The following is a 26,807-nucleotide window of genomic DNA, read 5'->3' on the forward strand; positions in this document are numbered from 1 at the left end:
TATATATTATATATTTATATATACACACATCCCAAGTTCTGCATATTCCACCAAGAGAGAAAATCCTTCTGTTTGCTCTTGTCTGATTGTAAACTGTACATCCTGGGTGAATCAAAGATGGTGGCAGCAGGAGAATTAAAGAGAGATGACATCCAAATGAGCAAGGGGAAGGGAGGGGTGGGGACAACACAGCCCAATGAAATGTTCCTTGACCCCAAGGTTTCAGCAGAAGTTTGAAGTCCTGCATGAGAGTCTGCGATGTGTGTGCCATGTGTGTTCACATACACCAAGACATCCAGAGTGTCACAGCCTGTCTTCACTGTGCAAAAGTCCAAGTCACTAATTTAGTGCAAAGGCAGTTCTGTTTTGTTTCTTAAAAACAAAAACAACAAAAAAATTCCACTGCCCTGTTCCTTTTCTCCAAGAGGAGAGAGAAACCCAGCCTCAAGGTGTCTGCAAGTCCATTGGTTGGTGGTCTGTCCTTGGGCTAAATGTCATGTAAACATACGAGTAGCAGCACCACTGCCCAGGGCGGGGGTCTGTCTGACTGAGCCGGGCGGGCGGGCGGGCGGGCGGGTAGGAGAGCGAGGCTGGCCGTCTGGCAGTGGAGTCTGTCCCCCTCGGCAGCTTCTTCCTCCACTTGGCTGGGTTGTCCTGTGTTTTATTTTTTGCTGCAGAGCCTCAGGAAGATACGCCGAGTGGTGACCATTCAGTGGCTCACACAGAGGCAATGACGATCATGAGGTGGGGAGAAATGTGGGAGATGCTGGCCAGGAGGTCGGGGGCCAGACGGGACAGGTGACTCTCGGAGAATTCGCAGGGCGGGAAGATCTGCAGCACGTAGGCGGGCTGGAGAAAGGGACAAGAGAGAAAAATGGGACCTCCTGTCTTCACGTCACCCACCCCACTACCACTCTTCCCTAAAACATTTCCAACTGGGGGCCCAAAGGCCCAACAGAGAGCCAGGCTGAGTCAATTTCCCAACCAGCTAAGGTCTCCAAGACTGTCTACCAGAAGAAAACTAGGTATCAGAGAACTAACACGAAACTAACCCCTGAGAACTTCTTCTCTATCCTTAAGCTAAAGGAAAACCTCTGCTGCCTCAGCCGTCCACTGACTGTCTCCAGGATGGGCAGCAGTAATCCGGCCCATGCACTCCACTGGTTTCCTCTATCCAGAATGCCCCTTTGTCCAGCTCCTCTGGGAAGCTGTCCTGACTACTCTGGCTGGCACTGGCAGCCCATGCCACCAGATCAGTCAGACGGCCTGACCAGCCGAGACCAGCCCCACGTGTGTGCGCCGAGGCAGGACACCGGGCTGACCTGATTGGAGCCAGGGTTGGGAACGTTGATGATGCCTGCCGCCTGCTTGGCCTGCAGATACGTGATGAAGGCAGCCTTGAGGGACTCGGTCTGGCTCACGACGTCCTCTTGGTCACGGCCACAGGGCAGAGCCAGCAGCAGACAGTAATCCGTCTCCACCTGGGGAATAGGAAGCTGTCAGTGATCGGGGGGCCACCTCACAAAACAGCCCAAGAAGAGGCCTGTCCAACCCAGGTGATTCGGCTCCTAAATCCCCACCTCTATGATGACCCTGAGGGCCATCTATATATTTGCTGAATGAAAAAAGGCATCTCTGGATCTAGAAGCACTTTACACCCCTAGTGGAGAGAGGACATGCCCTTCATCATCCCCTCCAAGAGAGCCATTATTGCACCCCGTGACAAGCCACGGAGACAGGCAGTGGGGGGCCACCCGTGCCTTCCCTTGCTGTGGGCGGGGCAGTTGCTCACCTGGGCCCTGAGTCTTACCGTCATCCTTCGGGCAACCCCCTCCAGCTGTGAGGCCTCCAGCCGCATCCTCTGGGCAATCCTCAGGGGGGGCCCTCCTTCAGAGAGCGGCAGGGACCGATGGGCCAGGACATTGTTGCCAGAGACGAAGTGGAGCTGCACAGCAGCTGTGTCGTTCTTGAGGGCCAGTAGGCCCTGCCACACGATGGGGTACTTCTGCTCACAGGGAAACAAACAGAAGTGAGCTCACGGCTGGAGAACACAGCTGTGCTGGCCACGGCCCCAGGCAGCAGCTTGCTGATCTAAGTCAAGTGGGGCTCTCGGGACACTGACAATAGCACAAAGCTCGAAGGGTGGTAGGGGAGGCCCTGCCCAGGCTTACCTTCAGAAGCTGGACCATATCCACAGGTCTCTGGGAAGTCAAATGAGGAGAGGAATCTTGTTTGGGGGCGGGCTGGGTTTCAGTATGCGGCAGAGCCAGTCCTGGAGGGGGGCTGGGGCCTGAGGGTGCAGGGACAAACAATGGCTGCTTTGGGGCAGCCTGAGCAGGAAGAGGGGCCGGGAGGTCAGGCTTCATCGAGACAGACACGGGGGAGGGATAGGAAGTCTGGCTTGTTTCCGCCTGTGCCCTGTGGACCTGGGCATGAGGCTCCGCCGGCCTGTTTCCAGGTACATTTGGGAGGCGCGGCTGCTCTACTCCTGTCTGGGTGCCCTTTGCCTCCTGGGAGACTGGAGGCATCTTGCTGCTTGGTGGCTGGCCTGGCTGGCTGAGCTGGGAGGTCTGCGTGGACTGGGCCGGCTGTGCGGACTGCGCGGGCTGCAGAGGCTGCGAGGGCTCGCCTTCAGGAGGGAGGCCCTGGAGTTGGGCGGGAAGAGAAAGGAACAGAGTCAAGAGTCTGTTACGCACCAACAACATCCTGCCCCAACCAAGCAGCCGTGAGCCCCTGGGCAGGTCAGCTGCAGGGCATCTCCTGTAGGCCAGGCCCCCGGAAGGGGCTTTAACCAGACGGCCATGCTCCTGGGCATTCAGGATTGAGGGTTCCGGTGAAAGGTCACCTGTTCCCTACCTCCTCACCCACCGCAGGCAAGAGCCGCCCCGCCACCCGCTCCCACAATGAGCTCCCTCCATGTCCCCGGGCTCTCCGTGCTGTGATTCACCCCTCCATCCTGAAATTTAGGAAGCGCCTCTTTAAATCCACAACAAGGACAACATATTTCAGGGACCTTACTGGCACCTCCACCAGCATGTGGACCAGAAGGCAGATTTCTGGCGCTCTCACCTGAGCAGGAGCCTTGGTCCGGGAAGGCAGGCCAATGGAGGCAGCAGCAGGAAACTGCGTGTGCGCGAGCTGAGCCGGGCCGTGGTAGGTGCGGATGTCCCCGTACCTGTACTCCTGAAAGAGCTCCCCGCTGGAGTGCACGATCTGCACCCCGTGCGTCACCACCACAGGCGGGGTCAGAGGCAGCCCCTGCAGCTGGTTGCTGGGTGTGACCGTGAGGATGCGGGCCTCGCCGTGGGGGGCGGGGGCGGGGGCGGGGGCGGCTTTGGCGTCTGCCATCTTGGCGGCTTCCTTCCCCGGCTGCTGCGGGGCCTTGCTGGCTGCTGACGCTTTCACCACCCCGTCCGCTGCCCGGGGCTGCTCGCTGACGGCCGTCACGTGAGGATGCACCATGATCCTCACGTCCCGGGGCACAGTGTACGGGTGTAGTCGGTACTCAGACTGCATGACCAGCACCTCCGACTGCACAGGGGCTGCGGCTCGAGCAACGGGGAGGTGATAATGCACTTCTTCCTCTGGAGGGTGCTGGGAGGCCAGGGCGGGCACACCAGCTGTGGCTGGCTGCGGGGTGCCCGCACGCTGCGGGGCCCGGACCTCTATTTGCTGGGGCTGCAGGGGGGCCCGAGGAGAATGAAGTGTCTCTGGTCGGATGCTGTAGGTGATGCTGGGCAACGTGGGCGTGTTCATCCTCACCTCGCCCTGTGACAGGTGGCTGAGCGACACGGTCTGGGTGATGCTGTGGGGTGGCATGATGACGGACTGCTCTGGGTGGATGCTAGAGATGAACTGCGGCACAGGAATGCCCGCAGCCAGCATGACCGTGGCATTAGTGGAGAGCGCGGCGGATGTGGTGCTGCTGGGGTGGCATGCCCTCGGGAATGGGGACGGAGCCGGCCCGCTAGGTCGAGGGGAATGCACATCTGGCTTGGTGGCTGCCAAATGGGAGACAGTCCGATCTGTTGGGGTGCTGGGCCCCGAGGTGACGTGGTTCACTTCTGCAGGCAGTTTGCTGGGCAGAGCAGGAGGGTGGTGGGGTGTAAGAGTGGACCCCAGGTTTGCTGGCTGAAGGACCTTGGTCTCTATTTTGAGGGTGACGGGGTCAGCAAGCTTTTTGTTAGTGGTGACTATGCTTGGGGTGAGGACCAGCTGGTTGTGAACCAGCACCGGGGGTGTGTTTATGCCCTGGGTGAGGACCTTTACTGTGCCACCCTGGGTGACGGGTGTGGACACAGAGAGATGAATGGGCTCAGGCTTCTCCAAGGACGGACGGTCGGCCTTAACCGATGAAATCACAGGAGATGCGTTATAGGTCTGGGCAGTTAGTACCAGAGTAGAATGGGTGGCCACATTTGCATAGCCTGAAGGAGCTTGAGGGCCTTTGGGCGGAGGCTGAGATGGCGTGACAGAATCGGGTTTGACCTGGGACTTGGACACCGACTGTTGAAACTCAATGTCCATTGCACTTGCTGGGGGGATCTGGCTAATCTTGGCACTGATCCGCTGTGGGCCTTCCGTCTTCTGCCCCGAATAGCTCAGCAGCACAACCCCTTCTGAAGTGTTCACACGCAGCCCAGTGCCAGAGCCCGTGTCTGCCGGACGGTCGTCAATCACAGACATAGACCCTGGGTGGAACCGACTGTTGTCATTAGTGCCGGATCTCTGTCGGCACTTTGCGGATGGTGCAATCACTGCACCTGCCACAGTCACTGCACCTGTTGTCGTGGCAGTCACAACCCCAGATGCAGCAGTCACCGCGCCTGCGGAAACTGTCACCGCACCCGCGGCAGTGTTCACTGTGCCCGTGGCGGCGTTCACTGGAGCCGTGAGAACATTCACGGGCCCTGTCAGAACATTCACTGGTCCCTTTAGGACGTTCACGGGGCCAGCGGGAGTGTTCACCAAGCCTTTCAGCGTGGCCACTGAGCCCTTCACAGGGCCTTTCAGGGCATTCACTGGGCCGGCCAGTGCATTCACTGGAACCAAGGAGACATTCACCAGGCCGGTCAGGGCGCTCACCAGGCCAGTCAGGGTCTGAGGAGCTGGCTTCGCCAGAGTTATCTTTTGCGAATTCTCCAAATCAATGCTGACAGGCATCCGGCTAATAACAGAAGTAATTTTGGGAGCAATGACTGGAGTCACCTTTTCTTTGTCGGTGGCCACTGGAACCTCTGAGGCCTGTGTGTCGGAGGTGTTAGTTACTGGAGCTGCTGCTTTTTCTTCTAAAAGAGGCTTTTTAGATTCAACCGGAGGGGGCAGTGCCTCATGCAGGCAAGGGGCAGCACTGACAGGCTCTGCAATGGCAGTTGTGACACTCGTGGAAGTGACGCCCGTGGCAGATACGTACTTAGGGTCCATGAGGATCTTCCTCAGCGTACTGGAGCTGGTGTCTATGTCGGAGGCCTTTGTGTCTGGGGGAAGGGCCGGAGATGGGGTGGATTGCGCCCGTGGCTCCTCCTGCCTCGTGATCCACTCTGTCACCTTCGTCGGCGGGCTCTGGTGTGGGATCCCCCCAGCAGCGACAGGGGGTGGGAGCTTTGCTATCGTTACGGAAGGAATTGGGGGTGTGGGCATGCTTGAGTCACTGGGCGGGGTCACCGGGTCACTTTCAATGATGGAGTGCACCTTGAATCTGGCTCGAGGCTCGTCATCCACGGGGGTTGGCTGTGAGGCCGGGGGAAGGTCTGGGAGCGCAGATGCTTTGGTTGGAGTCTTTTCTTCAACACTGCTTTCTTGGGACAAATTTCCCTGGGATGTAGTCTTGCTTGGGTCAGAAGCACATGACTCAGGGGGAGTGGACTGGGGCTTGTCACTCTGCTTTTCTTCCTGTGGAGTTTCTGGGGGCTGTGTCGTGGCCCCCTCGCTTGTAGCAGGGCTCTTGCTTTGAACTTGGTCAGGTTCAGAGACATGGGTCTCTGTAGCGCCCCCCGTTTTCTTGTTTGTATTCCGTTTGCGGCGTGATCGAGTGGTCTTCTGGCGCCCTTTGTCTTTCCGAGCAACAGTAACTTCTGCTTCTTTTGATCCTTTGACTTGCGGCACTGGGTGGGAGGTTTCGCTGCTGTTCTCTCTGGCTTCCTTGGTATCTGCTGGGCCTGCTGAGGGGTCAGGTGCACTGCCTCGTGGCCTAGAAGATTCTGTAGCAGCCTCAGTCTCCAAGATGCCAGACACAGCCTCATCGGTCTCAGGCTCCATTCCTTCCTCAGGAGACTGAAGATCTGCCTGAGACTCTGCAGGGTAAGGTGGAGGTGCTGGGAAGTTTTCTGGCTCCCCAGAAATGTCATTGATGATGGAACCGATGGCCGCAGCCAGCTCTGTTTCGCTGGCCTGGTGTGCGGGCTTGTCCCGGTCCTCTGTGGAGAGGCGCTCTGGGGCATCTGCAGCTGCCGCCTTGAAAGCCGTGGGGGTGGAGGTTTCCGCGAGCTTCTCGATGTTCTCCACGGCCTGCTCCAGCTCCATCTGCTTGGCTAACTGATTTGCTTCTGGGGACGGCTTAGAGGCAGACCCATCTTCCTTCTCTGGTTCCTTGTCCAGATCAGCTGGCTCACTGCTCAAACGCAACGATAAACTAGCCTCCTCTTGGGGACTCTCGCTCTTCTCAGGGGAAACTGCCGCGACCGCAGCCGCCTCCTCCGCCGGCAGTCCCGCAGGGCCTGCAGCCGCGCCGGGACTTACAGTGGCTTCCACATTTCTCAGATTTGCAGATTTGTCCACCGCTGATCTAGAGTTTCGAGATCTTCCTCTCTTGGACTTGGAGTTTTTCTCAGGGGCTGTTTTTTTCTCCACCACTTCAGCTGGGGGGGTTTCGGGTGGATTTTTGTCTGTGCTAATTTCTTTTCTATCACGTTTTTGTTCACTTCCTGCTTCTTCTTTATCAGTCTTGGATTTTGTGTTATTTTCTTTCACGTTTAACTGGGGACTCACCTCAGTGGTGGCCTCAGGACGTTCAGCATCAACTTTTGGTTCATTTTTCCCCTTTTTCCCCTGCTGGACACCAGCAGCTACTTTCTGGGATCGTGGGGACCTCCACCCCTCAGCTGGCTTGACTGTCTCCACTGGCTCTTTTGCCTCGGTCTCATCATCTTCGTCAGCTCGACGGCGTGCTTTTGGAGGCCTCCCCCTCCTAGGGGTTGTAGGAACCACTGCAGCCTCCTGCAGCTCCCGCTCCAGTCTCTTCCTGGTCACTCGTGGTTGCTCAACGGGCTCCTTGACTGGAGAGCGGCTCTCGTGGTCACCCATGGTTGCGTAGACACTCCTTACATTCCGGCGCCTGGTTCGGCTGAGGGGCAAGCTTGGCTCAGGGTGTTCAGGGTCCGCGGACGAGTTTTTAGAGGCAGCCCTTGTAATCTTCTCTGCCTCCATCTTCAATTCTAAAAGCTTCTGTGCTTCTCCCCGAGGAGAACTGGACCGCTTGAGCTTTTCCCGGTCTATCCTCTCACTCTTCCTTGTGACAGGCTTCTCCACGATACTTGCTGCAGCTGCCTGAATGGGGGTCTTGGAACGTTTACTTTTGTTCGGCTTTTTATCTTTTGCAGCAACTGGAGGATCAACCTCTACACCTTCAGTAGCTGGAGGCGGGACCTCGTGAACATCTTCAGCGTTTTGACTTGCATTAGGTTCGACATTAGCAGCTGAGTCTGGCTTCTCCACTTTTGGCTCATCGGCTTCCTCAGGCTTCTGAGCCGGTTTTGAAAGTGTCTGGGTACTGTCAGGCTCTGGGTCTACACTGATCTCTACCTGGGAAAATGAGGCCCCAGGAGTTGGAGGCTTGGCATCCAAATAAGGCAGCTGATCGACTGATGAATTTTCTTCAACAACTAAAGGAGTCTCAGCAACGTCTTTCCTGGTGTCCACTCCTGGGGGCAAGTCTACTTGTTCAGGTTGTTCCACAGCGATGGGAGTCAGATCAGATACAGGTTTTGCTTCTTCTGAGACAGAGGCTGGCTCAGTGGTCTTCTCTTCTGTCACTGAAGGCACCTCTCCTGTTTTTTCAGCAGCTGTCTTCTCCAGTGATGCTGCTGCAGACTCTGGAGCTACAACTGTGACACTAGGAGGCCCAATCGAAGGTGGAGTTTTCAGTTCCGACTCTTTATTTTCAGAAGCAGATTCTGAGGTCTTGGGGTGATCCTCTGTATCCTCCTGTTTCTCGACCTCTTTGGGTTTTTGGTCTTTTTCTTTTTCTTTCTGTTGCATTCGTGTGAGTTCCATGAATCTGCTATGGAAAAGAACTACTGGCTCTTGAATCAAATCAGTTGTGCTATTCACTCCATCAGATGTCTGCCTCCCATATAACCTGCCAGAAACGAAGTCAGATTCTTCATCTTTTCTCTCTAGATGCTGCAATCGCTTGGAATCTTGTTCAAAGATTGAGCTGTGTAAAAAACGAGAAGCAAATAATTCTTGCCTTTCCTGTTCTTCTTCTTTATGGTCATCTTTCTTATCATCCATTTTTCCTTCTGAATCAGTCCGAATTTTCTTCTTTTTCATGTACCAGGATGGAATAGGTCTTGGAGCAGAGTCAACCTTTTCTTTATCTTTGTTGTTTCGAAAATTAGCAAATCGGGAGTCCCAATCAAGAAAAGACCAATTTTCTTCTCGAGATGAAGACAGGGATTTAGCTCTTTCAAGCAAAGCCTTAGTGTCTGGTGTGATTGTCTTATCCAATGCAAAAGAATAAAATTTGTTCCTTTCTAAAGAACTGGAGAGTCTTTCATCTCTCTCACGTAGTTTGTCTTCTCTGTCCCTCAGTAAAAAAGACAACCGAGAACTTTCAAATAACGCAGAGGCTCTGGGTGAGTGAGATTTGTGTTCACCATCTTCATCAGAATCAGAAGGCACCTCACCAGGTTCCAAGTCACGTACAGACCTCTTTCGAAGGCTGTCTCTCTTAATTATGCTGTTTGGGAAACTCACATCAAATCTGCTGGCATCTTGTTTCATTTGAGAGTCCCACCGATTTAGTTCATCTTCAGGATTCAAGACAGATAGCTTTATTTTGGCCATGTCTGCCATCTGTTCTCTCCTGCTAGAATCATAAGGATTAAATTTTAAGGACTCTTCTCTGACTGTTATATTAGAATACGGGAGACCTTTTTCATCTACTTTAGGAGACCCTTTTATTGACATTACCCTAGGGGAACCAACAGGGTCATCTTCCTCATGGAAGGAACCATGTCGGATACTGGGGGAACCACCAGTCCTTTCAGAATCTTCACTGATTTGGCGTGAACTTCTGTAGTTCCGTTCTCTCTTGGTGCAGATGTCAAAATCAACATGGTCCATCCTTTTCTTTTTGCTGGGAGGAGAGTCGTCAGTGACATCCTGAGGGGGTTTGCCGACCTCGTGAACAAGACTACGTCTTTCATATTCATCCACATCTTTTTTAGGACTGCCAAACTTTTCGGATTTGGCTATTTCCATCTCCATCTGCTGTTTTCTACGACTCTGCTCCATTTGTTTTCGGTAACTCTGTGTGTGATCAATATCAATGCCAATTTTTTCTTCAGTATTTACTGAATGTGGTTTATCTTGGCCTGATTTACATTCAAGTGGTTCATCACGAAGACTGCAATAGTTTTTCCTATTATCTTCTCTCTCTGGTCCTTGATCATCTAATAGCTCCAGCTGTTTAAGTGGTGGTTTTGAAGGAGTGGGTTTTTTTGACTGGATTTCTTGGTTTTCCACAGATTCACCTACTGGTTCTCTCAGCCTTGCTTGCAGATCTGAGTTGGGCCTTGATACAGTCCCAACAGAAACGCTGGCAAGCTCCTGACACTCTCTGGGGCTGGGAACAGCATTAAGTCTGTCTAGTTTGATTTTTTTAGATTCTCTTTTAAGAATTTCTTTCCTCACCGTCTTTTTTTCAGACTCTCCTTCCCTCAGGAGAATGACATCTCTAGATGATATGTCAGGCTGTTTCTTTAAAAGCACCCGAGCATCTTCCATCTCTGGGCTACTTTTCTTAACATCTGATTTTTGCCTTTCTGCTCTCAAATTGGAATCTGCAAAACGCCTTTTCCTCGCTTCCAGCTTCTCCAGATCCACAGCACTTACCCCATCAACAGTTTGCTCTGGTTTTAGGTGCTTCCTGGGTTTAGGCCTGCCTTCCTTATCTACCACTTCTGTGGGGCTTGAAAGCCCCCTTTCCTTTGGCGCTTTCATTCTAACAGATTCTGGTTTAGACAACTCAGATTTTGCAGGCTCTGTCTGAGGGACCTGAGGTTTCTGATCTAAGGCAGAGGACTGGACAGTGTCATTATCAAGCTTGGCTTTCAGCTTTTCCAAAGGAGTGTGGTCAATAACCTTCCCCTCTTTTTCTTTCACTCGAGTCAAAACCACGCGAGGCGCGAGTCCCACGCGGCGCCCCGCTGCCGCCTCCCCGCCGGCCTTCTCTCTGCTCAGTTTATGAGAAGCCCTTGATTTTTCAGGGCTTTGTTCTCTCTCGTCTTCTTGGTCTGTTTCTGAAGACTGAGAACCAGGGGAATGAACTTTTCCTTTCCGTTTCTGCTTGTCAGTTTTGTCCTTCTCCACCTTCTCCTTCCTTATTAAACGTCTCTCTCTTTCCACTCTCTCAGGATCAAGAGTCCGTTCTTTATCTGTCTTTTCGTTTTTTGTATAGCGTTCCAAACGAGGCTTGTCAAGTTTATCATATCTTGGAGGGGAAAGCGAGCTACAGCTTCCACTCCGGTCCGAGGATCGGCTGTAGATCCTCCTCTCGGAATCACTAGGCAATCTCTCTGACTGTGAGGGTGATGCTCCAGGACTCTGTGGGCGTCGCAAGTGAACTGGACTCTGACTGCGTTCAGTTGGCCTCCTCTCGTGGTCTCTGTCCCGGTCAGACTCAAATCTTTCCCGTTCTCTTTCTCGTTCCCTTTGCCTGTAACTGTATTCCCGAATATCTTGTTCGTAAGGATCATTTCTGTAATCCCTGTACTCCCGGGGATCATCGTAATATCGTGACTCATAGTAGTCTCCTTGGTAAGTTTCCCATTCTGAATAAAACTCTCTCCCTCGAGCTGGATAGTCCCGTCTGGAATCCTCAGCATATGTGCCTGGAGTACGAACATTCTCATAATATGTACGATCTTGGCTATAGTCATACGATCCCCTTCGTTCTTCTCTGCCAAAGACAAAAAAGAATGTATTAGTTTTTTGTTTCCTCGTCACTTACACATTAATCATACATATGAGATTACAAAGTCCTGCTTCCAAAAATCTTTTCCATTTTTTAATCATTAGAACCGCACTGACCAATACCATACCTACAAGCCACATGTGGCTACTGAGAACTTGAAATCTGGCTAGTCTCAGTTGAGGTGTGAGTGTAAAATACACACTGGATTTGGTAGACTTAGTTTCAAAAAAAAGAAACACTTCAATAATTTATTCAGATTGAGTATATGTTGAAACAGTATTTCAGACATATTGGGTTAAATAAAATTAATTTTACCTTTAGTTTTACTAGAAAATGCAAAACCACATATACAGCTTGCATTACACTTCTATTGGACTTGGACAGCAGTGCTTCAGCCCCTTTTTATTCTTTTGGTATCGGTTATCGTGACTTATGATGAGCACTAGTATTAAACAGTATCACATCCCACATTTCTAAGTCTTTCATAATTACTTTCCTGCCAAAAGATATTCTTACCACAACTTGGGAAACAAATGTACTGTTTGAAAAGATAACAATTTAACTAAAATCTTCCCACCTATGCAACCTGTATATCGGTAACACCTCTACCTCAATTCACAATTTAAAAAAACACATTGGGGACTTCCCTGGTGGTCGAGTGGCTAAGAGTCCGCACTCACAATACAGGGGGCCCGGGTTCAATCCCTGGTCAGGGAACTAGATCCCATGTGCCGCAAGTAAGACCCGGCGCAGCCAAATAAATATTAAAAAAACAAAACAAAAAAAATCCCCCCACACACTGGGGGCCCGTCTCCCTGGGCTCAGTCTCCTCACTTACAAAATGATAGCTCTTCTTCACAAAGCTCTTAAGAAGATTAAATAAGATAACATTTGTAAAAACTTTCCTAACATAATACAAGGCACATACTTGGCCTTCAGTAAATGTTACTTTTCCCCAACCTGCCAACTAACAAATTAGGTGATTACAAACTGTGTGAGATAATTCCTTAATTGTAAAAGAATTCACCTCAGATTTTCTCCCACGGTGACACGTCCCAGTGCATTCAAAATCAGATTAAATTTCAAGAACATGTATGGTGTATAAAATGAAATTCACCTGCGATAGAGGCCAATTCCTTTACTCTTGTTCACTTTCCACTTTTGTCTTTCAAGCAGGTATGGCTTACTCAGTCTACATAGTACTGTCAATGACGGCTCAATGAAACAGAACGAACCTAGAACTTAAACCTCTGAAGGCATGAGCTTTTGTCTTCTCGGCTCACAGCAGGTACTCATTTGTTGAAAAAAATGAACCTTAGAAAAATATGTCAAAGTTGCTACTGGGCAATGTTCTAACCCATTTTCAATAGCAAATGAAGCATCTAGACTTACCATTCAAACACTGGAAGCATCAATAACACATTATTATATGCATTTATACTGAGCTTTCTCATTTCAAAGAGAATAGTTTATGACATATCTATGATATCTGACTTGACTGGATTCAAGATGATCCTTCTACAGTTCCACAGGAATCAGATTCTTTGCCTCAATACTGGCCAGCCATCTTGCAAATAGATGTTACTAGGAATGAAATTAGGCTAATTTAACTCATTACCATCATAAATACAAACTCCAAGGAAGCATCACTTTCATTATGTAAAGGTGAACACACTACAAGCTTTCTTTTCTCCTTTGGCCACAGCACTGCTTGTAGGATCTTAGTTCCCTGACCAGGGGCTGAACCTGGGCCCCTGGCAATAAAAGTGCTGAGTCCTAACCACTGGACCAGGGAATTCCCTAACTTTCTAATATAAAGTGGTTAAGACACCTAGAATGGCCACTAGTTTGCTGCCTGCATTAAAAGTACGTTTAAAAATGGTTTCCAGATATTTTCTAAAATAAGCAAACTAAAACTATATCCAAAATATGAAAGAAAAAAAAAGTTACAGAAGTCAAAAGGTATACGTGTAAACATTAGTGCTGCACTGTTCAGTTGAATAGATGATGATTTTGTACGTATTTTGCTGGGCTCTACCAAAAGAAATGAGCATTCCTGCCACCAAGGAACTCAACTTATGCAAGGGACAATCCAACTGCACACTGGTACTATACACAAAAGGCTCTGGCAGGGCTCTGAGGAACTTTGAAATGTCAGGTTTTCAGAGAACTCTGTTCCCATGACTGCACAATATCCAAACCACCGTAAGTAGGTGGGAAATTCATCTAAAGCATAATGTGACCCTACAAATGTCTTGAGAATCACTTTGGTAAACTGGAAGGCTCAATGCATTAGCAGGTAGGAGCCCTGGGTTTACCCCCAGCCCAACCACTTACTAGCCTGTGACCTTATCAGCAAAGTCATCTGATCTTCAGTTCCCACCATAAGTAATATATGACAAGAGCCACAGCCCTATTTCCCTGACACTGTATTTAAGGGAACAAAAGAAATATTACTTTTAAACTGCAGGGCACTATGTAAATGGATCATCATTTGCATTCCTGACCTGAACTGTCATTAGGGGCAAAGCTCCCCCCTCCCCCCACTTATTCATCAACTATTCAGTGGGATGACTTCCTTCCACTCTATGGAAAGGGCAAAGATTCTCAAGTTCTACTGCAAGGAATGCATTCCAGAAGCACTGCCATCTGAAACCAAATGGGGCAAAACTGGGTCACAGTGAAGTCCCACACCCTCCTGCTTCCCACTTTAGGAGATAAACTCCATTCAACAGAGATAAATAACCACAGGTAAGAACCAAAGAACAAAGCCAGAGCCAGATCATCAGTAAAGTGAGTGAATTTAAGTGATAATATATAAAAATTAACACCCACACAACATTATCCAGCCCTCACAAGATACCGTTCTTTGAAAAATATTTAATGTGCACACAGAGAATTTTAATGGAATTTTTATGTCTTAAGTGCCACTAGACCATCAACACACTTTTCACTCACTTATAGGTACGAATTCCTATAAGCACTTAAAGTATTAACAATGACTTCAGACTGCTGCGGTGGGGGATGAGGGCCACCAAGAGGGAGAACCCTCCCTACAGACACCTACGTTCTCTTACATATGTTCATTCTCTCTCTCTCTCTCTCTCTCTCTCTCACACACACACATACACACACACACACACACACACACACACACACACACACACACACAGAGGGGGAGGGAGAGAGAGAGAGAGAGAGAGAGAGAGAGAGAGAGAGAGAGAGAGAGAGAGAGAAATTTAGAATGTGGATTCCAATCCACTAGTGAAAAACCATCGAAACCTTAGAAGTTCAACCTTCTGGAAATTTGGCTGTAGGGGACATTTTTCATTAAAAAACCTCTCAAGTATTCAATGACCATCACACTATACTCCATGAGGAAATGAAAAAGAAATACATACCTTCTATGATTTAAACAAAAATGAAGTGGCAAGAAGAGGTAGTAAAAAGGGAATGCATTCAACAGGTTTCTGGGAGCACGATCAGGATTTTGCCTCATCCTTGTCATAAAGCCCTTTTATACTTGAACTTGAGTGTCTAAAGGCATTTGTCAAACGGTCTTTTGTCTAACACACATCTAAAGGGGTGGAGAACTAGCAGTAACATTCCAGGAGACTTAATCAGAGGCATGTTTGGACAAACAGGTTCATCACAGGGATGATAGTCTCCATTTTCAAATGTGATCAGCTACTGAAGAACCTGGTGACACTGTTAGGGTGTTTTAATATATTTAGTCTAAAAAAGAATCAATCATCAGTTCTGGGGCAATTTTTAAGCTAACGGAGACAGCCTGATTCAGACTGTGAGAGCTAAACGATTGTGAAATGTTCCCACAAGCTGCAGAAAAAAATACTACAGTCCCATGACTGAAAACATTAACAAGGAGAAGTAAGGTATACTTTTCTTTTTTTTTGGTCGTGCCTCATGGCTTGCGGGATCTTAGTTCCCTGACCAGGGATTGAACCCAGGCCCACGGCAGTGAAATCACCCAGTCCTAACCACTGGACCACCAAGAAATTCCCAAGGTTTACTTTTTACACAGCTAAACTTACCAATTTATATCAGCTTTGGCTTACTGATTCACAAATTTAAGAGATCTGAATTTAAAACAAAGCTCTTGACAGTCTTTTGAAAGTTTCTGTTTTTTTAAATTAATTCTATGAGCTCATGCGTGGTGACAACCTGGACGTTGTCACTACTAAATTCACAGGGCATTTAACAGTTTACAATGCGGGGCTTCCCTGGTGGCACAGTGGTTAAGAATCCGCCTGCCAAAGCAGGGGACACGGGTTTGAGCCCTGGTCCGGGAAGATCCCACGTGCCACGGAGCAACTAAGCCTGTGTGCCACAACTACTGAGCCTGCACTCTAGAGCCCGCGAGCCACAACTACTGAGCCCATGTGCCACAACTACTGAAGCCCACGTGCCTAGAGCCTGTGCTCTGCAACGAGAAGCCACCACAATGAGACGCCTGTGCACCGCAACGAAGAGTAGCCCCTGCTCGCCCCAACTAGAGAAAGCCCGCACAGCAATGAAGACCCAACAAAGCCAAAAATAAATTAAAAAAAAAAAAGTTTACAATGCATTTCAACAAGTTATATTTAATTTAAAACTGTAAGGCAAAATGATTTGTACATAGTTATAATCTGGAAAACAGTAACTCTTTTAATGAGTATTCTCAGGGAGAAAATACCCCAACTCCCATGAGCTACATGAAAACTGGATCCATAAAAATCAGTTTTTCTGTGTGTTTGTTTTTGTTTTGTTTCTTAAAAATATTTATTTATTCAGCTGCGTCAGGTCTTAGTTGCGGCATGCGGGATCTTTCATTGTGGCACGCAGGCTCCAGAGGATGCAGGCTCAGTAGTTGCGGCATGCAGGCTTAGCTGACCCACGGCATGTGGGATCTTAGTTCCCAGACCAGGGATCGAACCGGTGTCCCCTGCGTTGGAAGGCGGATTCTTACCCACTGGACCACCAGGGAAGTCCCTTTATGTGTTTTTTATGTGTTTCTTTCTGTATGTGGGGATAAAAGGGATAAGTTTGGGGGGAATGAGAGTAGCAATAAGGGGTAAAAAACAAAATTTAATCCCATCTAAATTTTACGTATTAGAAATTTTAAAATTCAAGCTATAGTGATAGGTTTAAAATACATACCTTCTTTCTGCTAACATTTCATAGAAGTCTCTGATATCTTGACCAGATTTTTCCATACAGTGATAAAATGCCAGCTGACTTTCCCGATTTGCAAAATCCACCTTTAAAAAAAAAAGAATACTGCGTGTTTAATCCAAGTTTCAGATTTTAATGATGGAAAGTGTTACCAAATTTGAAAAATTCTTCCCAACATAGCCTTCTGGATAAATTTCAAGAAAAAGTAACTTATCTAAGTGAAACAGTCCTCATAACTAAAACTGTATTTTTTTAACCTGAAATCTCTCTCAAATTCTACACAAATCTTGATAAAGAATTACAATTTAAAGTTCTAGAACCCAATCCTGAGGAGTGGAAAAAGCAATATGGAAAACTGAAACATACCTATCATGATTCTAGGTTGTCAATTAAATAATCAGACCAACTAAATCCAGTAATCTACTGTGCATAATTTGCTAGAACCACAGTTAGACCATAAAATATGGAAGAACATTTGAACTTTACTCACAGCCAGGACTCAGAGTCACTTAAAGCATGATACCCACCATCTATCAATATCTTATTTCGAAAAGACTGATTTCAATCTAACCGTCATAGTTATTAAGTGCAAAAATTCCTTCAAACTATCATAAACAGAAGTTTCTAAACAAAAACACCAGACAAATATCATGCTTTCAGTGGTTACCCACTCTTTAGGAGAGGAGGAAAGAAGATGAAGAGAGGATCGTTCAAGAAGCTGGACTGATACCTGGAGCTCCTGGGTGTGCAGAAACCCACAGGTGACTGTGGGCCAGCCTGCACTAAAAGCACACAAGTGAGCATCAGGTACCTGGGGCGTAGAGAAGCACACATCCTTGAATTGAGAGGATTTTTAGGGAAGGTTCTGTGGCTAATGGTTTAAAAGACACTGTGCCCTTAAGTAGCTAGCCAAATATAAAAAATGTAACATCGCCCTTAGAAACTGAGGCCATATATACTGCATGTCCTGTAAACCAACAAAATGCCAATTATTAAGAGGCTGGGATCTGAACACGATTTTGTTTTGCTTCTGTTTGAAGTCATTCTGCACACCTTAATTTTATTCCCACCGATTTTCCTCCCCTTGGTCTCTTTTACAGCTGCTTGTGCATATTCAATTTCATTGTAGAGAACCAGGGCCATGCCTTTTAAGCGGTCAAACACCACCTGTAAAAAAAACGACGACAAAAAAAAAACAAGAGGCTCATCCACTAGACTTAGTGTCAGTCCCAACAAAATTCTAAATCACAATGACACTGCTAAGAAAAAATATATATTTTTTTTTATTCTAGAAAAAATTTCAGGCTTTTCCGATGATGCATGTTATACTGAAAACACAACAAAATGTCATAGGGACCATTTAGAACCATGGATATTGTGGCTTGAGGTATATTATGCCTTTACTTTGTTTTTCTGTATTTTACTTTATTTTACTTTATTTCTTTATTTTATGTTGACTGACTCATTTTGGCTCAAAAAAACAACACCCCTGAAAAAGGGGGAAAGAAGTAAAGAGTACTGAATCAACATAAATTTCATATTGTACATCCACTGTACTTCAGCAAAAAAAAGAAAAAAAAAGAAAAAACTACACTATAGCAAAGGAAAAATAAGAAAAAAATAGTAAGTTGCAATGAATTTTGGTCATAAGCAGCACTGTCTTAAAGCTTTTAGATTTTTTATTTATACTAATAGTCTTTAAGATGTGCTTCTTCAAACAACAAAAGCTACATTTAAAGAAATGTCAAAGTTATGCAACATACCTACCACAGTGTAAATCTGCTTTCAAGAAGTTAAAATCTTTACCTTCACATAATGGAATGGGGTCCAGAGACCCTGTTCCTGTTATGTTTGTGAATGTGTTACATAACAAACATTGGTTAGATGAGTATTCTGGTGTGTGTCCCTTTAAAGTCATCATGGTTTAAAAAAAAATCAAGTCTAATTACATATTAGTGTGAATGTGAGTAATTATATAATTAGGCTGTCTAATCTTAATGTGAGATAAAGTTACAGAAATCCCTAAGAAATATTCTATTTAACAGTATTATGCAGATTAGTTCCAAAATTAATCATTTTGGCGGGTTCTAACAGTTTCTCAAAATACTCATATCATAAGCTAATAGATGCAAATGCTCTTCTAAACCCAATTTTGGAAAAGAGAATTTTAATGTATCAGTTACTAAAGAAAAGAAAAAGTCAGTACTAGAAACTGGGACTGAAAGGACAGAGTACCAAAAAAACGGAGTCAGAAGTAACTTTAAACCACACAACCAAACCTCCCACCTACCTTCACCACAGGCCCATATCGGCAGAAATGTCGTGTTAAATATTGATCCGATACGTTTGAAGAAAGCCCATCTAACCACACACAGTTTGTAGGCATGCTCTTTCCAAAACCCAGCTGAATACAAAAGGCAAAATTTCTATTAGTTAAGTCACCAATTATTCAACAACAAAATTCTGAGAAAACTTGTCTTCTGTAGGAATCTTATCAAACTAACACCTCAAGTGGGAACCATCAGGTTAAAATCAAACAGAAACTGACACAAAAATTATCCTGCCTGGCTAAGCAAGGATTAACTCAGATTACAGTATAACAGGATAAGGATGCGAAGAGGTTTATCACCTTTATGGTTATCTAACTGTACTACTACAATTTTAAATAATCAGACATATGAACAGAAAACTCCAAATCTTAAAAAAAAACGCAGCGACTATTAACAGTACAATAACTTATGTAAATTCCTTTACCTTGAGACGATTATTTCCAAGGTATTCCCCATCCATCTTCTTAATAGCCTTACAAACGCTGGCAATATCACAGTATTGCAAGAACGCATACTGAGGAACTCCATTTACTTTCTTAATGTCAATATCCTGAAAAAGCCGATGGATGGATACCACTTAGTGATATGCCAATAAAAAAATAAATCAGAATAAACCAAGTCCATATGAGCTACATATTTCTCAAAATAGTCATATTCCCCCAAATCATTTTCCTAGTTACAATTATACATCTTAATGCAACTGTAAATTAACAGCCTAAAAAACTATTCAACACAGCATTTGTAGTCACAAACCATGAAATCCTTCTCATGTGAAGCTCTCTGCAGAAGAGCAACTGCAGTGCAACTCAAAACTCAAAATTTTAAATCCACAACACCTGTGTTAAGAGACATTTATGAGAAGAAAAAAAAGCAGCCTATTTAATGAAAATCTAAGAAATAATTCTCTTCTGCAATATCTAAAATCCTTATTAGGGGTAAGCCATTTAAAATATAGTATCTGAGAAGAGTAAGAATGATAAAGAAATCAAGTTTTCAGAAAGTGATTTAAAATACGCAATCCTAAATTAGAAGACTCATTCTATCAGTATATCTAACTGAATCAAACCTGGTGATGATAAATGTGGTAATAATCTCTCATAACCAGAATGAATGGATTATATAAATACCTGAACTACTCCGTGAAGATGCATTAGAACACCATCCCTGGATTAAAGAAACACTCTATAAAGGAATACCCCCAACTCTTTGGAATGCTCAAAACCTGTAGTCACATCTAACACTCCGGTCCTGCCTATTAAAAGGAGGTAGTGAAAAAACCTGGCTTACACAGGAAAATGGTCCAGAGAAACCAGACACCTGGATGGCAAAACTTGTACTTAAACAATAATGAGCTGGGCCATATAGTGCAGATTATGTATTGTGATTATCTAAGCCTCCTTAAGGGTCACAAGCCAATAATCAAAACCTGAAACAGAGCAAAATGAGTAATGCATTTAAAGAGCTGTTTGATGGGTCTTTAAAAAAAAAAAAGCAATAATTTACACTCAAAATTTTTCTAAGTAATGGTAAACAGAAGCTGTTTTCATCATTATGTAGAATGTAATAACCCAGGATAGCTCTACTTAGAGAGAAATGTTTCAAAGGAATACTGGTGGGTAGATTCACTAAATAGGTGCTTCCGGCTATAGCATGATCCGTTATCGATAAGTAGAAGACCATGTTCTCAAAGTCTGTATGTCATTAAAACAGTGACAATCATGAGCAATTGCAAACATGGTAAGATAACAGTTTTCAAACAGAGTACTGACATGTCCACCTTATTGATAAGCATAGCTCTTAAAACACAATAATCATCCCATTTTTAGCAACCCTGGTGATGAAAATGTATCCATGTGCCCAAATACAACTTTTATACTCCTCCAAAATTTATAGTAGCAGCTACATTCAATAAAAGTATGTTTGAAAGTTTTATCAATTCAAAGCCTCATAAATGCCAAACAGCAAATTAAATAACAGATCGTGGTATAAAGACAGAAGAAGCTGGAGCCCAGATAGGTAATTGAGCGTCTAGTCACTCATCCACGTAGGCAGTAGAGCTGGAATTAAGAGTATACACTACCCTCTGGGCTTCCCTAGTGGCGCAGTGGCTAAGAATCTGCCTGCCAATGCAGGGGACACGGGTTCGAGCCCTGGTCCGCAAAGATCCCACACGCCACGGAGCAACTAAGCCCGTGCGCCACAACTACTGAGCCTGCACTCTAGAGCCCGCAAGCCACAACTACTGAAGCCTGCGTGCCTAGAGCCTGTGCTCCACAACAAGAGATGGGACCGCAATGAGAAGCCCGCGCACCACAACGAAGAGCAGGCCCCGCTCGCCGCAACTAGAGAAAGCTTGCACGCAGCAACAAAGACCCAGTGCAGCCAAAAATAAAATAAATAAAATAAATGACTTTAAATTAAAAAAAGAGTATACACTACCCTCACAAAAATACGAAACTGAGAAAAGTCGAAATAATTGAAAAAGAAAGATGAATGTTTTGCTGGTATATCTAAATATACAGCTTCTCTTTTTTTTCTTCACTTCTACCAACCCCTTCAATCTCTTGCCTCAAGCCCCTAAAGATGAGGTTTAGCTCAGCCACAAGCACAAGTAATGTTTTATTCACAGGACTAGATTATGTCATTTTAAAAATTAAGAATCTTTTGTTTAGAGCATTAGTGTATAAATACAGATGGACATCACACACACCCTTAAAAGATTAACAATAGCTGTTTCTATCCAAAACATTTTTTTACTCTCCAAAGTCCAAATATACTAGAGTACTTTCTTCACTGTTATTAATATAGAGAAAATCTAGGAAAACAGAAGTATTTCCCTGTTTTTTCAAACACAAAACAAAATAGTATATCCTAAGGGTACAAAGCTGCAACCAAACTATTTTCACTATAATATGACTCAAGTTTTAAGTCATGGGGAATAGAAAAATCTTTCTATCCCTAAATCTAACAATTACTTGCATAATTTGAAAAATGATTCTAATTAGAATTTCAAAATAGAACTGAGTTTCCAGCATGCTATCCACATTCTAGTAATCCCCAAGGTACTCCTGATGTGCATTGTGATAAAAATAATCATGCACTAATCTGCTGCTTCTTTCTTACAAACACGTTTTCTCTTCCAGATTTTCCTTTCAACCCACAGGACTAGAGATGGCATTAAAACAGCACCAGATGGACAAAGATAAGAAAAGTGGAAAGGAAAATATATATGTAAACAAAATACAGACAATTACATATTTTTACATACACACATAAGCAGTCCCTGCTGGGTTTTGCCAGATCATCTTTTAGCAGCAGTTAAAAACACATAGGGCGGGAGATGCAAGAGGGAAGAGATATGGGGATATATGTATATGTATAACTGATTCACTTTGTTATAAAGCAGAAACTAACACACCATTGTAAAGCAATTATACTCCAATAAAAAATGTTAAAAAAAAAAACCACATAGGGCAAATGGGAAAAATATTCATTACACCATCTAAGTATCGTTTTTCCAAATATAATCTCTGCTATGCTTTATGTTTTATGACAAAGATCTAACACTGTTTTTATTGTAAAAACAAAACAAAACAAAACATACCACAATTTCTCCAAAGCGTTGGAAGATGTTGCGAAGATCATGATAAGTAGTGGTTTTTTCAAGGTTACCAATAAAGAGGGTTCTTGTTGCTTTGGGATGAAATTCATCTATCCTTTCATCCAAAGGGCGAAATTCATTTTCACTTTCTGTTTCTGTAAGTGGGATGGGGACAGAGTGTTTTAATATATTCATATATCATGGGAAAATCTACTTTAAAAAATCAGATCTCTGAAATATTGGGATTAATTCTCATATAATCTGAAAAATTATACACACCATCAGAAACAGCTCCAAATCAAAAGAAGAATACAGAGGCTAGAGAAACTTGTCCAAAATATTAAGAGAAAGTTAACACCCTGATCTTTAAAATAGAAAAGAAGACTGAATTTCAATCTAAGTTGATTTGTTTTAAAAAATAATCACTAATACAGAAATAGGTTTTAATCCCCAGCAAAAAATAGTAATGATTTGAGCCTAATCTTAGGTTCCAAAATTATGTGGCAGGCTCTGAATGTGCAGTATAAGACTATAATCTGAAATAAACATAAAATTCAGCTAAAAATAGTCCAGCTTCATTATTTAATTTACATTTCAACATTTTATAAAACAGCATTTTATGTTTGCCATACCCAACTGTCTAAATGCAGCAATTTTTAAATACAAGAATAATACTTGTATGAAAACTGACTGAACTAACGCTTATGAAATATCTTCTTTTGGTGTTGCATGGTACCCAATGACAAACAGAAAGAGACTAAATGACTCTTAAGGTTTCTACTTCTTATAATCAAAAGCCCTGGTTCAACGTCTAATTCAATCACAGGCTTTCTCTGAAGCTCCATTTATTAACCTCGTCTAGGGCAGGGACATTCAACGTTTTCTGGATAGTAATTATAATACAGCCTGTATGTTCTCGCTCTCTTTTTTAATGTAAAACAAACCCATCCCAAAAAGTTAGTATTTGATCAACCTGACTAAATCAAAGTGTTTAGTGCCAGCCACTGAAACATTACTGATAATGTCAATGACAACACCGGTATTAAAAAGACTCAACTTCTGAGATGTTGGGTGAACTCAGCCAGAACACATCTCACTCCTGATTCCAGTTTGATAATGGCAGCTCAGCTTAATCTTACCTGTGTCATCAGACAGTACATACTTTTTCAGTCAGGTGGACCCAGAAACTGTCCAGCACTCATACACCTATCTCTACATTTTCATCTTATTTCACAGGGGTATATCTCATTTTAAGCTCAACTAGGTCTTCCTAAAATTATGTAACAAACAGAGGGCACATACTTAGGAATATTTCATTTAAAAGGAGAAAAAGAAAAAAATAATTCAGGCACATCTTGAGGTTTGTACTTCAAAAGGCAGAATCAGGGGAGTTCCCTGGTGGCCTAGCGGTTAGGATTCTGGGCTTTCACTGCCATGGCCCATGTTCAATCCCTGGCTGGGGAACTGACATCCTGCAAGCCACGTGGCGTAGAATAAAAAAAAGCAGAATCAGAAGGATAAAGCATGATTTGCAACCATTAAAATCTGTAATGAATTCATTTCTACCAAATAGCTCACTTAAAATCAGAAATTCAGTTGGGGGCAGGGAGGGAGTGTCTTTTCCACATGTAATCTATTCAACCTTCATGACCAGTTTTAAGTCTTACTGTCCTACACATCATTGAAAAGACTGTTTTATCCTGCAATTTCACGTTTAGGGGATTGTAATGCTGTGCATAGGAGTACAAAAGCACAATCTTAGAAGCCACCAGAGGTCTGTCTACAGAGTTAGGTTTCTTGGATTTGGATCTTTTTAATTCCAAGACGTCCTTGACCTAAGGAAGCAATCAGCTCCATACATTTCAATATAAAACATTTATGACAACCATCCAACAGCGTAATTCCAACCAAGTGTCCCTACTCAGCTTTCAAATATCCCATTTAAACTGGTGTTTCAATGCTGTCCCATCTGGAAAAAGTACCTTCAGCTCTCCGATGCTTGAACCAATCAAACTTCTCAACATCTTCAGTGGCAGGTAGTTAAAAAGCCCCAATTAACATCCTGGGTGCTAACTAATTAGGTAAAATGATTTTTTTTTTTACAATAAATATCTCAAGCTAAGCCCACTACTTGGAGATTAGAAAGTCACCTATTGATAATGCCCCTGAGTTAGATCCTCACTAGTTAATAATTATATATGGCTCTAAAAACTTACAGAGATGATATGACATTCTAAATATTATTCCTCAAAGTCAGTTCTGACCTGTTCCAATTGTGTTAAATAAGAACTCCTGAGTTGCTCTTAGCCCAGTACAAGTTAGGGCAGTACATCTCAAACTTTGCGGAGGAGGGAATGTGAAGGCATAACTTATAATTCCTTTGAAAAAATAGTATGTCTTTGAATTCCTGTGTTTTATCATAAAATTATGCACACTTTATAGCCTTCACTCTAACAACCCTGACTGTGCCTGTTTTAATATACAAATGACACATTCTTACCAGGGAAATTCTATTTTTTTCCTCTTAATTGTCACATAAAATGAATATTCCAAGAAAATGGGCTATGTTTACCCTATAAATTCCACTCAAAGTTTTAGTCTTAAAGTTCAACTGTCCCACACACTTAATGTGAATGCATAATTTTAACATTTCTATTCATTCTTCTACAGATTTACTCACAAGTAAATCAGGGGTTTTTAAAACTTGAGTATGCAAATTCTAAACCAGTAAGCTGCGGTATGATCAAAGAGTCTGTATTCTAAACAAGCACTGCAGGTGGTTCTGAAACAGGAAAAACACTGACCCAAGTCATGCCTGACAAGACTTCCTGCCTTAGAATAGATAGGTCTTACAGGTAGGTTCAAACAATAAAATGTCCCCTTGAAATTTTCAACGGGTTGCACTCAAAAGACTTAGTCCTGCCACTCTGCCACTATCTTTCAAGGTCATGGAAGCTAGAATAACAGATCCAATTTGTGCGGGGCATAATGGAAAGAAAACTGGTCTAACTAGTCCCTCAAATTGATATAGTCTGTTTTCTAATTCAGAATAATTCTGTTGTCATTCTCCTCGGAACTATCACCTTATCTCAATCAACTCAATCCTTTTGGGAAAGCAGGATTCAACAAGGGACTATACTTTGCCTTTCACGACTCTTAAAAGTTAGCATGCTCTCTAACAGAAACAGAAGAATCTTTAACCCTTCCTAGCCAAAACAATCTATTAAGTTGAATGACAAAATGTAACCACTTTTTAAAACAGAAGACACCGAAGGTATGTTTTAAAAAACAGAGCTTGGGGGCTTCCCTGGTGGCGCAGTGGTTGAGAATCTGCCTGCTAATGCAGAGGACATGGGTTCGAGCCCTGGTCTGGGAAGATCCCACATGCCACGGAGCAACTAGGCCCGTGAGCCACAACTACTGAGCCTGCGCGTCTGGAGCCTGTGCTCCGCAACAAGAGAGGCCGCGATAGTGAGAGGCCCGCGCACCGCGATGAAGAGTGGCCCCCGCTTGCCACAACTAGAGAAAGCCCTCACACAGAAACGAAGACCCAACACAGCCCAAAATAAATAAATAAATAAATTTAAATTGTTAAAAAAAAATAAAATAAAATAAACAGAGCTGGAATACTGTCCACATTCAGGATAACATGTGGCCCTTTCATATAATGGAATAAAAATACACTAAAACTCAGCTTCCTTGTCTCTTACCTGGCCCTATCCATGCTGTTACTTCAATCTGCATGCCAAAGAAAAGTTTTCCTTTTGATGCAGTCAATGCTTTTTCTTGGTCCTCCTGCTGCCGGAAGAATACCAGACCATACCTTTCTTCTGAAGTTCCATGTATCTGCACTGAAGTCACCTTTCCAAATTTCTTAAACTCATGGAAAAGGCCATCTTTGAGACTTGTATCTAAATCCCCAAACAAAAACAAGTTGCTTATTTTTCTAATTTAGTTACAACTCGAAGTGTAAGCTACTAAATCTTTAGTCTGATTTTTGACCTAGTTAGCATTAAAACTTTACTTTTTCAAATAAAATAACTCTAAAAATGAATTTTAGAGACTACCGTACAATTCTGAAAATAAACCGGAGGTTAGAAGATATTACTAGCTATTTGTTAGGTAAGAATGATATCATGCTTACACAGGAAAATACCCTTATATTTTACAAATAAATACAAAAGTATAGATCTTTTAAGTCAAGTGTGAAATGATGTAACATCAGGGATTTACTTTACGATAAAAAGGTAACAAAGAACAGGAAAGAAGGAAGATGGAGGCGGACAAAGCAAATGTGGCAAAATATTGATGATTTTTTAATCTGGGGTATGGTATAAGGGGAGTTCATTTTTGCTACTCCTTCTACTGTGGGTATGTTTAAAATTTTCATGATAAAAACTATACAAACACACATATATATGCATATATAAAACTTTAAAGACTTAGAAAGAAAGCCATATTTCTAGTTTTCCAAGCATCATGTTGATGATAAAATTGTGTGGGAAAT

General features: G+C 44.1%; 1 protein-coding gene across 1 annotated transcript in view; it reads right to left on the reverse strand.

The window, feature by feature from the left end:
* Positions 1 to 560: 560 nt before the first annotated feature.
* Positions 561 to 26,807, reverse strand: part of SPEN (spen family transcriptional repressor) — an 81,076-nt gene continuing 54,829 nt past the window's right edge. The window contains exons 5-15 of the mRNA XM_082865349.1: positions 26,011 to 26,211; positions 22,304 to 22,455; positions 19,124 to 19,249; positions 18,660 to 18,773; positions 17,423 to 17,536; positions 16,355 to 16,455; positions 3,070 to 11,182; positions 2,172 to 2,645; positions 1,811 to 2,005; positions 1,323 to 1,481; positions 561 to 849 (exon numbers count right to left, since the gene is read on the reverse strand). Of these exons, the coding sequence (XP_082721475.1) occupies positions 718 to 849; positions 1,323 to 1,481; positions 1,811 to 2,005; positions 2,172 to 2,645; positions 3,070 to 11,182; positions 16,355 to 16,455; positions 17,423 to 17,536; positions 18,660 to 18,773; positions 19,124 to 19,249; positions 22,304 to 22,455; positions 26,011 to 26,211 (9,881 nt within the window). The 3' untranslated portion in view covers positions 561 to 717. The remainder of the gene's footprint in view (positions 850 to 1,322; positions 1,482 to 1,810; positions 2,006 to 2,171; positions 2,646 to 3,069; positions 11,183 to 16,354; positions 16,456 to 17,422; positions 17,537 to 18,659; positions 18,774 to 19,123; positions 19,250 to 22,303; positions 22,456 to 26,010; positions 26,212 to 26,807) is intronic.

The sequence above is a fragment of the Leucopleurus acutus genome, assembly GCF_964270905.1.
Source record: "Leucopleurus acutus genome assembly, chromosome: 2".
In the NCBI taxonomy this organism is placed as follows: domain Eukaryota; kingdom Metazoa; phylum Chordata; class Mammalia; order Artiodactyla; family Delphinidae; genus Leucopleurus; species Leucopleurus acutus.